This window comes from Corvus cornix, chromosome 12, assembly GCF_000738735.6.
Source record: "Corvus cornix cornix isolate S_Up_H32 chromosome 12, ASM73873v5, whole genome shotgun sequence".
NCBI lineage: Eukaryota > Metazoa > Chordata > Aves > Passeriformes > Corvidae > Corvus > Corvus cornix.
In genome coordinates, this window is record NC_046342.1 from 3,216,258 (window position 1) to 3,229,892 (window position 13,635).

The 13,635-nt window shown below is 52.1% G+C and overlaps 1 protein-coding gene across 2 annotated transcripts; it reads right to left on the reverse strand.

Annotated features, from left to right (window-relative positions):
• Positions 1-4,682: 4,682 nt before the first annotated feature.
• LOC120410662 (PHD finger protein 7-like) lies at positions 4,683-10,987 on the reverse strand. 2 transcript variants are annotated; one of them, XM_039559011.1, is made up of 11 exons: positions 9,985-10,987; positions 9,619-9,889; positions 9,210-9,301; positions 9,024-9,125; positions 8,617-8,741; positions 8,378-8,540; positions 8,185-8,291; positions 7,861-7,974; positions 7,591-7,709; positions 5,721-7,436; positions 4,683-4,809 (listed from the first exon to the last, which is right to left on the reverse strand). In XM_039559011.1, exons 2-10 carry the CDS (start codon positions 9,659-9,661, stop codon positions 6,385-6,387), a joined length of 1,917 nt encoding a protein of 638 aa, XP_039414945.1. In that variant the 5' UTR covers positions 9,662-9,889; positions 9,985-10,987; the 3' UTR covers positions 4,683-4,809; positions 5,721-6,384. The 2 variants fall into 2 exon arrangements, with proteins under 2 accessions (XP_039414945.1, XP_039414946.1); XM_039559012.1 differs by lacking the exon at positions 9,985-10,987 and having other exon boundaries at positions 9,619-9,974.
• Between the last annotated feature and the right edge of the window lie 2,648 nt (positions 10,988-13,635).

The following is a 13,635-nucleotide window of genomic DNA, read 5'->3' on the forward strand; positions in this document are numbered from 1 at the left end:
GGATAATTTTGGTGCCAAAGTCCTGTTGCCTGCAAACATCGGACTCTTTTTTACCCAGCTGGAGCTGATTTCGGCTTATTTGCTGACTTGACTTTATTATTTTTTTCCTTATCTTGGCAGTCTACCAGATGTCTTTGTGGCCCCTAAATTCTGCATCCTTTATATCCACTGTCAGTGGGCATCCTCCTTCCCATGCCTTGTTAACCTCCCTCTGGGTCTGACATCAGTGAAATGTGCCCAGCCCTGAACCTTAAAAAGACGATTCTAGCAACAAGTACTTTGCTTTTCTAACGCCCGGACATTACTTCGAGCTTGCAGACTGCTATGTGTGTCATAGGTTAAATGTCCCTTGTTGATCGGGCCTGAAACGGTGTAAAGCTCACGCATTAAAGGACATGCTTTCCTCAGGAAAGGGGACCTATCGCAGTTTGCAGCAGATCCGCGCCTTCCTGAGGGCCAGAACGTTCCCGGCGCCATTCCAGGGCTCAAGGCGCGCCCTTGTGGGCGAGCGCCGCCATGACAGCGGCCGGGGGATGGAGAGCGGGAAGGCGAGGGCGGGGCGGTTCCTGCCCAGAGCCGAGCTCGCGCTGGTGCCTCGGCCCATTCCCGCCGCGCTGTTGGGCCGTGCGGGCATTCCTCGGGCTCTGGGAGAAGCGAGTGGCCGCTGCTGCGTCCCAGCCCGCAGATTTGGCTACTGGGCGAGGCTGCGCCGCCAGGGCTGCCGTGGGTCGGCAGCTGTGGCCGGCCTGGGGAAACCCGCCGTGGCACCGCCAGGGCCGCTCCTGCCCCGGGGCTATCCTGCCCCCGGGCCGCCAGTAGCAAGGACGGGTGGGACCTGCCGAAAGACCAGCACTGCTTCGCTGTCTTCAATAGATCGAGACAGTGGTAGCAAATATACTGCAAGCACCTGACATATAAAATATCATAGGTGAACCATAGAATTGAAAGGAAAATGGAGGTGTGCCAAAAGATAAGGGGGACAAAAGGGAAGACGGAAAAGATACTGAATCTTAATCTTAACAGTAATCTTTGCAGTAATCTCAAATATATCAGGGGAAACATAATGGTGAAAAAACGTGCTAAATGTTCTGACATCAGAAAGAGCCACCTTCATAAATCTGCAAGTATGTTAAAATCTTAAAAAGCAGTCCAGGTGTTCTTTTGCCCAGTCTATAACTGTCCTTATTCCTCAAATACTCCCTGTCCAGTGAGCTGAGTGCTTAGATTTCAGGGAAGCCCTGACTTAGTAAAAGAAGTCTGCCATTCTGTAGAAGTATCAATGCTGACCCCTGATGCATCAGTACAGATTTATTAGAAGGGAGATTTTTTTAGTAATGGGTTATTGCAAAATACACGTTTTCTGGTGGTAAGCTGGTACAAACATTTTTCTTTTTATGTTAAAACTAAAAAGCTGAGCGCTCCTTCTTCTCCAGCTGTCCTCGATGAAAATCCACGCAGCTTAAAATGTGACCCATATCTCGGGGCTCTGGGCCTGTGCTGCAGGCTCACCTGCCTCTCCCTTCCCAGAGGCAGCGGAGGAACATCCAGAGGAGACAAGCTGGGTTCCACAACGGCGACAACAGGAGGAGAAGGCAGACTAGAGCAGGGCTCATGTAGGGCTCCCTCCGGAGTAGTGCCCTCGTGGCTCTGGGCCTGTTCTACATGCTCCCCATACTCTTCACAAAGACAGGGAAGGAGCACCTGAAGGAGACCTCGGGGTTCCTCCTCAGGGACTCACTGCTGGCAAGAACCATGGCAGAAGGGAAGCAGGAGGCCTCTGATGCCAGGGAGCCAGGTGAGGGCAAAGCAGCCCTCCCACAGCCTGGCACAGGGGCTGTCGGGGCAGCCAGCGTGGGGCCCGGAGCAGAGGCAGGGGGAGGCAGGAGCTGCCCAGCCATGCTGGGGCTGGGAGCCTCCTTCCTCCCCAAGGGGGGCCCAGCCGGGCCAGGGGGCAGCTGTGGGGACGCCCGCGCTGTCCCCTGCTCCCCAAGGCCTCCAGGCCTGCCCATCAGCCAGGCAGGCAGGGCCAGAGCAGCCCTTGGGGCCGATGCTGCGGCCTAAGAGCCCCGCAGAGGTGCTCGTGCCCGGTGCCATTGGCTCTGTCCCCTGCAGCATGCCTGCTGTGCCGCCGCACAGAGGCTGACAGCGCTGCTTCCTGAGGCCCTGGGATCTGCTCCTGTGCTCCTCCTGTGCTGCTGAGGGCACCCACAGGCGCTGCTCTGGCCTCACAAGCAACACACCCAGCTGGGAGTGCGACAGCTGTGCTGGTCTGGGCACAGGTATGAGGCAACGCAGCTGCGTGGCCCTGGGCTGGGGTCAGGGCCAAGGCTGGGCTTGGCAGAGCCCGTCCGCTCCTGGAGGGCTGAGGGCACCGATCTGGCCTGGCCTGGCCTGGCCTGGCCTGGCCCTGGCGTGGGTGGCCCCTTGACCTTCCTGCTTTCCCTTGGAGCCCCCAGGGATGAGCTGGAGCTCAATGGCCCCAGCCTGACCAGCCAGTCAGGACTGGAGCCTTCCTGTGCTTCCCCAGAAGCCGAGGCCATCAGCCCCAGCTCACAAACACTGCCTAACAGGGTTTACCAATAGTTTTCCCTATTAGATCTTGGAAAGGATTTCCAAAGTAACATCGTTTGGCAACTTCTTCAAGGAAGAAACATGACACGCTTCTAATCCGTAAAAGAGGGTTTATTGGTTTACTTTCACTTTTCTTTTGGCGTCCTTACACTTCCTTCGGCATTCCAGAAAATGGTGAAAATCTAACGTATTATTAGGAGAAGTTTCTGAATCCACTATTAGGAGAAGTCTCTGAATTCACTATTTCTCTTGAACACTTTCTCTATGTACAGCTAAGTCGCTGGTCCTGTCCTGTAACGTGCAGAGATTTAGTGGTTTACCTGAGTGACATCACAACCTGATGTTATACACACCAGTATACTAAACCACTTTTGTTCTCTGGTAATTACAAAGTTTCAGGCTCTTGTTGAGGTCCTGAATTAATTTCTCATGCAGATTCATAGCCCTGTTCCCTCCTCGTGCTCAGCTTTCAGCCACAGTTACCAGGGAACAGACGTTTCATACTCATACTCACCTCAAGCAATAATCTACGTCTGTCTTCCCAACCCTCTTTTTCTTCACTGAGCTCTACTGATCTACAAAATAACTTTGGGCCCTCTGCACAAAACAAAGAACCAATTATAAGGGTTAAACACTTCTGATGATGCTGCTGCTTGGATCACTCATGAGCAACACAGCAGTAAAGTCAGCAGCTCTATTCTCCACATCCTTCCCATTCGCTTCCCCCCACGACCACACGTGAGCTCCAACAGAAATGTTCGGTGTTACAGCCTCGTGTACTGCGAGAAATGAAAGGCAGCAGCAGTTTTCCTGAACATGCTGAAATCTAGATTGCAGTGAAATAGCAGCTGCTCCAGGAAAAGCTCAACACCAGGATCCCACATCTCCCCCCAAAACTGATGGCTGCTGACGACTGAGATCCCCATTTTAACACGCGCTGTAAATCAGACAGGCTGGAAGCACGCAGGACAGTAACTGTATGAACACATCAGCTCGTTGCATCACAGTTATCTAGTAGGTCTCAAGAAACAAACATCCTTTAAGGCTGTCCTAAAACTGTGTTCTATCAAATGTAACAAGCCATTGTTTTGGTGGCCTGTGGAATGTTTTAGGGCTGCGTATGTTTTCTTTGACTGTTGTTTTCCTTGGTTTTTAGTACAAAATTCACTGGATTCAGAAGAGAAAAACCGAGATTTAGGAGGACAAAGAACCCCATGGGCATATGTGGCTGATAAGAATACTCAACGTTCTTAATGATAACAGCAGAAAGACAAGAAAAAGTTAAAGATGATACACATACCTGAAAGGGTCTGAAATGTCTAGGCAACTTGTCCAGTGACTATTTTTTTGGTAAGCTCCAAAAGTCCGGATACCTATTAGGCAATTATCTGAAAGAAAAGAAAGCCAGACAGCTGCTCAGCCTTTATTTTGCCAGGACTTCCTCACGGGCTTCTAGCACAACCTAGACCCCAAGTAAGGGTGGCAAATGTTGACTACAAACCATTCATAAGCGGGCAGCATTTTTTCCTCACTGAATTCCAGTAAGAGTTTAAAAGGAAAAAAATACAAAAGGGGTGAATAAGTTCTGTTGTACCTCTTAGGCGTTCATCATCTTTGGAGAAGAAGAAGACTCTAGCACTTTCCGTGTGTGGTAAAGAAAGAAACCTAGACAAGTACAAAGGGATTTTAGCATCCTAAAAGGCACTATCAAATTCCATGAACGCGAGTTAAAGCTGCAGCGCTTCAGAGAAATGGTAAACATTGAAGAGCTTTACTCCACAGTAACCAAACAGACCCTTCTATAAAAACCCCACTTTTTAAAAGAAAACTGACTGTGTCTTTGGCTTTTGGCCAAACTCAGTTTGGGTTTGGTCAAACCAAAACGACCCAGTTAATTTCTTGTGCTCAACTTCTCTCTTTTCATATTCAGCTTCACATCAAATGGGCTGCTGGGAGTTTTGACTCGGTGCAGCACAGACGGTTTTCCAAGATGACTTTCACTGCTCAGAGGTGTGCAATGTCCGTTTCCCGTTTCCTGAGTGCTGCTCTTAATATGCCCACAGCATCCAACTATGACAACCAAGGAGAGAACAAATACAAATGGAACTTGCATTTCTTGGTCCTTTCCAATTTCTGATGGTTCAGGCTCATCATCACTCTCAGAACTGCTGTCTTGGAAACGTGGATCCTCTTGCCATGCGACTTTCACCGGTTTTATTGGTCCAAGTATGTAAGGCTCTGCAATAACAGCACCAAAAAAGAAAAAAAGCCAAAACCAGGTTATCCCTCTACTTGCCAGGAAAAGTCCCTCCTTTCAAGTGAAATACTTACACTGGAGAAGGCAGATTTCAGAAGGACAGAATCTTCTCCCCTCAGATTTTCTGAGCTAAATCTCTGCTCCAGTATTTTCCACTTTGTTCTAGGCATCTCCTACGTATTCCTAAACCTTGGTCGCTGCATTCAGAAGACACTAACTACCTTCTGAATTCAGCAGAAGTGTGGGGGGCTTGTTGCTTTGTGTTGTTGCACACAAAGCACCTTGGGTTTTTTAATCTTTTGGGTAACTTTGCACAGTTTCTTTTCTTTCCTACAAGACTGTGACTTGATTTAATATTGTTTCATCTTCATTTCATAAGGCCTCATTTTATCTGAGGTTAGCACACGCCAGTGATGATGTGTCATTCAGCTTCCATTTTCTAAAGGTCCAAGAATAGAATTCAGTAACTAATAAAATGTTCTTGAATCCTGGGGTCAGCTCCAGGATTTTGCTCTTCACTCTACATTAACACACATTTTCTTTGAAATCTTGTTGGGTTCTATGAAACTTGCCAGGACTGGTGTGTCACCTTTTTCCCTGTTGGAGAAATTTAGGGGATGACAACAAGCTTTTTCACCACTCTGCAAAGACCCCACTGCCTTCTCTCTCAAAGCCCGCCTTTCAAAACTCTGAGATGCAAGCACGAGTTACCTCTCCTTAATCTACCACAAGCCTGGCAAGTAGAAATGAAGATCAAAATGCTTCTGCCTAATTACTGGCTTCTGCCGCTGAAAAGCCCCTGGATCCTGACCCTCTTTACACCGTATTGCTCTGCAGTGCCTGCCTTAAGCTCTTCCTAGGAATGGCACCGTTAGAAGGGTTCTGCTGTTACCTTCTTTCATGCCCGACTCCTGTGTGTCTCCAAAGAAGGAAAAGTGAAAGCACTCGACTCCTGAGCTACGTCGTTCGCAGGCAAAGGTCCCAGATGGTCACCTGGGACAGAGTCCTGCACATCCTCTTTGTCCCAGGGTATGTCCTCAGTGTTTTCTGTTTTTTTCTTTGAAGATCCAAACAAGTCTTTTAAATCAGCAGCAATGTCGTAATCGATGTCTTCAGACACTTGAGGCAGTGTCTCACTCTCTTCTTTCTTCTTCCTTTTGGCTTTCCTGAAATCAGATTGCTTAAGGATAGCAACACAGCACATGTCCTTTCCAAAGACAGCTTCCCTAAGAGCCACCTTGCTCTTCTGTCTCCCTAAACGTATCCAAGCCCACTAAGGAGTGGTTCACTTTCAAGGGTAAGCAGTGGGGAAACATCTGAGGTTTGAGTCTAAAGGCAGGAACAAGTGTCCTTTTTAATTAGCCACCCCCTTAAGTGACTTTTCACTTAATAGGTGGCAACACAGAAATCAGGTATTTAGCACAGATTCCTGCCAATAGCAATGTCAAGAGTTAATACACTTTTCTCAGAGACCTGCAAATCTCAAGGTCCCTGTATTGAGCTTCCTCACCTTCACTTACGGCAGAGAACAGACGGACTAGAAAGAAAAGATGACGCTACATGCTGATTTTCAAGGCCTGAGTTGAGGCCTGACGTCGCTGGCGGGAGCGGTTGCTCCTGGTGGATGTCCCCGGCAATGTCACCCTACACCTGGGCCTCTCAGCAGTTGCTGCTGTGCTGCGGCTCCTGCCACGGCGACTCCTTGACCGCACAGGTGGATTTGAGTCGCGACATCGCTGGCGGGTGCGGCTGCGTCTGGGGGATGTCTCTGATGGTGTCTCCCTCGGCCTGGGCCTCTCAGCAGTTGCTGCTGTCCTGCGGCTCCTGCCACGGCGACTCCTTGACCCCACAGGTGGATTTGAGGCCCGACGTCGCTGGTGGGTGCGGCTGCGTCTGGGGGATGTCTCTGATGGTGTCTCCCTCGGCCTGGGCCTCTCAGCAGTTGCTGCTGTCCTGCGGCTCCTGTCACGGCGACTCCTCGACTGGACAGGTGGATTTGAGGCCCGACGTTGCTGGCGGGAGCGGTTGCTCCTGGTGGATGTCCCTGATGTTGTCTCCCTCGGCCTGGGCGTCTCAGCCCTTGGTGCTGTCCTGCGGCTCCTGTCACGGCGACTCCTCGACCGGACAGGTGGATTTGAGGCCCGACGTTGCTGGCACGAGCGGCTGCGTCTGGGGGATGTCTCTGATGGTGTCCTTCTGTGCCTGGGCCTCTCAGCCCTTGGTCCTGTCCTCTGGCTCCTGTCACGGTGACTCCTCGACCGGACAGGTGGATTTGAGGCCCAACTTTGCTGGCGAGAGCGATTTTGCCTGCGGTCAGACCCAGAGCCTCTGGAATGGCTGGTGTCTGATGACCTTGATGTCACCTCACTCTCCGTGCAGGAGCTGCTGCTCTCCAGCGAGGAAGATTGCAGCAGCTGCCTCATTGGTGCATGTTGGACGCTGCTGCGTTTGCTGGTCTCTGGAGACGGAGACAGGGGAGGCACACCCGATGGTGCCAGGATGCCAGAGTTGGGGCTGATGGCCTCGGATTGTGCAGAGCCATGGGAAGGCTCCAATCCTGACTGTCCGGCCAGGCTGGGGACATTGAGCTCCGGCTCATCCCTGGGGGCTGTAAGGGGAAGCAGGAATGAGAGGGGCCCAGCAGGCCTGGGCCAGGTCAGGCCAGAGTGGTGCCCTCAGCCCTCCAGGAGCGGACTGGCTCTGCCAAGCCCAGCCTTGGCCCTGACCCCAGCCCAGGGCCACGCAGCTGCGTTGCCTCATACCTGTGCCCAGACCAGCACAGCTGTCGCACTCCCAGCTGGGTGTGTTGCTTGTGAGGCCAGAGCAGCGCCTGTGGGTGCCCTCAGCAGCACAGGAGGAGCACAGGAGCAGTTCCCAGGGCCTGGGAAAGCAAATGGGTTCATGGCACTGAGGACAAAGTGTCCACAGCTCGGGATTGTCCGGCTGAGCTCTTCTTCTGCCTCCTTCTGCTTCGAGCCCTTGCCGAGACACAGGTTCCCTGCAGAGCCCTGGGGTGCAGCTGCCCAGCTTACCCCTCTTCCTCTGCCTCCTCCCTGCCTCCTGGATAAAGGCACTTCCTGGCATTGCACCAGCTGTGCCTCTCTCCTAATTCTGCAAAGGCATCGTTGTCCTCCCATGTTGGCTGTCTGATGGGGAAAGGAAAAGCTGATGAGCTTGTGCTGCTCTGCCATCCCGGAGGTACAGGCTGTCCCTGCTCTTCCTCCGGTGCTTTTGCAAGTGTTGCATGAAGCTGAAGCCCAGACTCACGGGACAGGGCAGGGCCAGGACTGCGGGGGCAGGGCCTGGCACAGCAGCTGCCCCCTCCTGTGTTGTGAGCCAGGCAGAAGGACACCAACCTGAAGGGGATTCGGATCCCCATGATGAACATTTGGACAGCAAACTCATCATCGTCTCTGCAGAGGGGGCACTGGAAGTACAATGCACCAGCGCGCAAGGCCTGTCCCTGCAGGGCAAACAGCAGCAGCGTGAGCAAGGCCCTCATGCTGCTGAGCGCCTGCTGTGCCCCGGGGCTGCGGAAATGGCTCCTACCTGGACGCAGTCCCTGTGGAACCAGGCCTTTTTGCATGCTGGGCACACCAGTGTTGTGTAGCTCTTTCTCTCCTCCACAGGCTCCATGCAGATGGGGCATTCGGTGCCTGGCTCCAGAATCGCCCTCACATCCTGTTCTGGGCAGTGCTCAGGGCAGTAGGAACTGGGGGAAAAGGGATGAGCAAAGTGAGAAATGCTGGGTCCTTCCACAGCGGTGGCCAGAAGGGGAGAGGAGGTACCTGTATGGGGTTATGTACTGAGTCACACAGTGACCCTCCTTGGCACAGGGCAGGTGGAACCATCTGTCGCAGTCTTCCTGACAGCACATGATGGTGGCCCCAGTCTCCCCACAGACGCAGCAGTGCTGGAAAGAGCCAAGCAGCCCCATCAGCGGCAGCCTCAGGGCCTCGCCAGGCAGTCCCACGGCTCCGGGCAGGGCGCAGGACTGTGGCCGCTGCTGGGTCTCAGCCCACAGACCCGCCTGGAGGAAGAGGCTCCTGTGCCAGAGCCTCTGTGGAGCTGCTGGGAGCCAGACTTTTGTCCCACAGCTGGTGGGAAGGGCCGGCCTTTCTTTTGTGGGGTCTGGGCTAAGCACTGGCAAACCTTGCCTGGCACAAACCTCCCTGCTCTTGTCAGGCTCTCTCACCTTCTGAGCTGCCCGGCTGACTGCAAGTCGGATATCGCGAGAGCGACAGCCCGTGAATCTGGTCCGATCATTGTCTTGTCGAAAAATGAGGCTGGCGAAATTCTGTGGCAAAGACAGGGAGCTGATGAGGAGAGAGTGGCAGGGGCTGCCCACTGCAATGCTGGAGGGAGGCCCGGTGCAACTCACCAGGCAGAAGACGTGGGCACAGAGCCCGTGATTCTCCTGTTTGTCGCCGCAGATGTCCGGGTCAGCCTCTGTGCGGCGGCACAGCAGGCATGCTGCAGGGGACAGAGCCAATGGCACCGGGCACGAGCACCTCTGCGGGGCTCTTAGCCCGCAGCATCGGCCCCAAGGGCTGCTCTGGCCCTGCCTGCCTGGCTGATGGGCAGGCCTGGAGGCCTTGGGGAGCAGGGGACAGCGCGGGCGTCCCCACAGCTGCCCCCTGGCCCGGCTGGGCCCCCCTTGGGGAGGAAGGAGGCTCCCAGCCCCAGCATGGCTGGGCAGCTCCTGCCTCCCCCTGCCTCTGCTCCGGGCCCCACGCTGGCTGCCCCGACAGCCCCTGTGCCAGGCTGTGGGAGGGCTGCTTTGCCCTCACCTGGCTCCCTGGCATCAGAGGCCTCCTGCTTCCCTTCTGCCATGGTTCTGGTCTGCGATGAGTCCCCGTGCAGGAACACCGCGGTCTTCTCCAAGTGCTCGTCCTCTCCCTCTGTGGGAGAAAGAAGAGTGTGGGGAGTTTGCAGAACCAGCCCAGAGCCACGAGGGCACTACTCCCTGGTGAGCCCTGCGTGAGCCCTGCTCCAGTCCGCCTTCTCCCGTCACCGCGTCGAGGAACACTGCTGTCTCCCGTGGATGTTCCTCTGCTGCGTCTGGGAAGGGAGAGGCAGGTGAGCCTGCAGCACAGGCCCAGAGCCCCGAGGTGTGGGGCCCCTCTGGTCCCTGGGCAGCCCCGTCCCTGTCCTACCTTCTCCTCCCGTTGCCAGGTCGCACTGACACACGGCCTGAGCCCAGCGTTCCCTCTGGTGGCCTTGGTCGCACAGGTCACAATGGCCACTCTGACATCAGCAACGCGCACCCAAAATAGGGGCAGCGATGGCCTCAGTCCCACGCCACCCTTGGGAACCGAGGTTCTGAGATGGGTCCGAGCCTTTGGTCAGAGCCCAACCAGGGCAGGGGCTCCTGCAGCAAGTGCAGGGTCAAATGCCAGGCCCTGGGGCTGCCATCGAGGGTGGCACTGTTGGCAGAAAGGGGCTGTTCAGGCAGTGCCACTCCAGGGCTCCTGCCCCTGGCAGTCGGCTGCCCAGAGAGCTTGTGGGCTCTCTTGCACTGGACAGATTCAAAAGCTGCCCCAGGTGGAGCGACGTTTTCCCTGAGACCTGTCTGGAGAAAGCCCAGAGGAACCTGATTTGATACTCTTGCTGGTCAGTGTTGGGAACAGGAGATAAAACTGGAGACCACCGCACGTGGCTCCCAACCTCAATTATCCTGTCACCCTATGAACTAACAACTTTGACATTTAGTATTAAATGGAAAATTTAGTGATAAGCTCCTGAGAAACGCCAGCTTTTACACTGACTCTGATGGAAACCCAGAGAATTCAGAGGGAGTTTTCTGCGGGCATCCGACTGGAGAGCTTGAAACAGTCCTCGACTCAGAAGTCAAATGCAGGAGGATGCTCTTCCCACATGAAAGGCACTTTTGCCAGTTTGGTCCATGCTTTCCTACTAGCCAATAAATATATTGAAAAACACAGCTAGAAGAGAAGCACAAACCGTTCTTTTGGCCTTTTCTCATTCACGTCTTTGCAAGCATGCTCCTGGAAAATCCAGATCAATGGCTTCTAGAACAATCAGCGGGACCCCTGGAAAGCAAGGGGTGACGAGCAGGGACACCCTGCACCTGCCTGATGCCGGGGCAGCGGGAGTTCATCAATTTTCCTGACTCCATGGGAGAGGCACCTTGGGAGGACAAGGATGCCTTCACTGAACTAGGAGGGAGGCACAGCTGGTGCAATGCCAGGGAGTGCCTTTATGCAGGAGGCAGGGAGGAGGCAGAGGAAGAGGGCTAAGTTGGGAAGTGGCACCCCGGGGTCTGTAGTGAACCCGTGTCTCGGCAAGGGCTCGAAGCAGAAGGAGCCAGAAGAGCTCAGCCGGACAATCCCGAGCTCTGGACACTTTGTCCTCAGCGCCATGAACCTCCTTGTTCCCCAGGCCCTGGGAGCTGCTCCTGTGCTGCCCCTGCAAGTTATGTATAGACACAGAGCTACCTGCTCTTTCCCAACCCTGTGGAGCACTGGACACGAGGACACAGTAAAATGTAGTCTTCGTTACATGATCTAATTATCAAAAGTCCGGCCAAGAAGCAACTGACATTGAAGCCCTACACACAGAAAACCCCAAACCCTGGTACAAACCTTGAATTGACACAGGACACGTATTCCTATTCAGAAACACAGGCTGACAGTTTTGGCCAAAAGTTTTTCCTATTAGATCTTGGAAAGGATTTCCAAAGTAACATTGGTTTGCAACTTCTTCAAGGAAGAAACATGACACGCTTCTCATCAGTAAAAGAAGATTTATTGGTTTGCTTTCACTTTTCTTTTGGCGTCCTTATGCTTCTTCCGGCATTCCTGAAAATGGTAAAAATCCAACGTATTATTAGGAGAAGTTTCTGAATCCACTATTAGGAGAAGTCTCTAAACTCACTGTTTCTCTTGAACACTTTCTCTATGTACAGTTAAGTCTCTGGTCCTGTCCCGTAACGTGCAGAGATTTAGTGGTTTACCTGAGTGACATCACAACCTGATGTTATACACACCAGTATACTAAACCACTTTTGTTCTCTGGTAATTACAAAGTTTCAGGCTCTTGTTGAGGTCCTGAATTAATTTCTCATGCAGATTCATAGCCCTGTTCCCTCCTCGTGCTCAGCTTTCAGCCACAGTTACCAGGGAACAGACGTTTCATACTCATACTCACCTCAAGCAATAATCTACGTCTGTCTTCCCAACCCTCTTTTTCTTCACTGAGCTCTACTGATCTACAAAATAACTTTGGGCCCTCTGCACAAAACAAAGAACCAATTATAAGGGTTAAACACTTCTGATGATGCTGCTGCTTGGATCACTCATGAGCAACACAGCAGTAAAGTCAGCAGCTCTATTCTCCACATCCTTCCCATTCGCTTCCCCCCACGACCACACGTGAGCTCCAACAGAAATGTTCGGTGTTACAGCCTCGTGTACTGCGAGAAATGAAAGGCAGCAGCAGTTTTCCTGAACATGCTGAAATCTAGATTGCAGTGAAATAGCAGCTGCTCCAGGAAAAGCTCAACACCAGGATCCCACATCTCCCCCCAAAACTGATGGCTGCTGACGACTGAGATCCCCATTTTAACACGCGCTGTAAATCAGACAGGCTGGAAGCACGCAGGACAGTAACTGTATGAACACATCAGCTCGTTGCATCACAGTTATCTAGTAGGTCTCAAGAAACAAACATCCTTTAAGGCTGTCCTAAAACTGTGTTCTATCAAATGTAACAAGCCATTGTTTTGGTGGCCTGTGGAATGTTTTAGGGCTGCGTATGTTTTCTTTGACTGTTGTTTTCCTTGGTTTTTAGTACAAAATTCACTGGATTCAGAAGAGAAAAACCAAGATTTAGGAGGACAAAGAACCCCATGGGCATATGTGGCTGATAAGAATACTCAACGTTCTTAATGATAACAGCAGAAAGACAAGGAAAAGTTAAAGATGATACACATACCTGAAAGGGTCTGAAATGTCTAGGCAACTTGTCCAGTGACTATTTTTTTGGTAAGCTCCAAAAGTCCGGATACCTATTAGGCAATTATCTGAAAGAAAAGAAAGCCAGACAGCTGCTCAGCCTTTATTTTGCCAGGACTTCCTCACGGGCTTCTAGCACAACCTAGACCCCAAGTAAGGGTGGCAAATGTTGACTACAAACCATTCATAAGCGGGCAGCATTTTTTCCTCACTGAATTCCAGTAAGAGTTTAAAAGGAAAAAAATACAAAAGGGGTGAATAAGTTCTGTTGTACCTCTTAGGCGTTCATCATCTTTGGAGAAGAAGAAGACTCTAGCACTTTCCGTGTGTGGTAAAGAAAGAAACCTAGACAAGTACAAAGGGATTTTAGCATCCTAAAAGGCACTATCAAATTCCATGAACGCGAGTTAAAGCTGCAGCGCTTCAGAGAAATGGTAAACATTGAAGAGCTTTACTCCACAGTAACCAAACAGAGCCTTCTATAAAAACCCCACTTTTTAAAAGAAAACTGACTGTGTCTTTGGCTTTTGGCCAAACTCAGTTTGGGTTTGGTCAAACCAAAACGACCCAGTTAATTTCTTGTGCTCAACTTCTCTCTCTTCATATTCAGCTTCACATCAAATGGGCTGCTGGGAGTTTTGACTCGGTGCAGCACAGACGGTTTTCCAAGATGACTTTCACTGCTCAGAGGTGTGCAATGTCCGTTTCCCGTTTCCTGAGTGCTGCTCTTAATATGCCCACAGCATCCAACTACGACAACCAAGGAGAGAACAAATACAAATGGAACTTGCATTTCTTGGTCCTTTCCAATTTCTGATGGTTCAGGCTCAT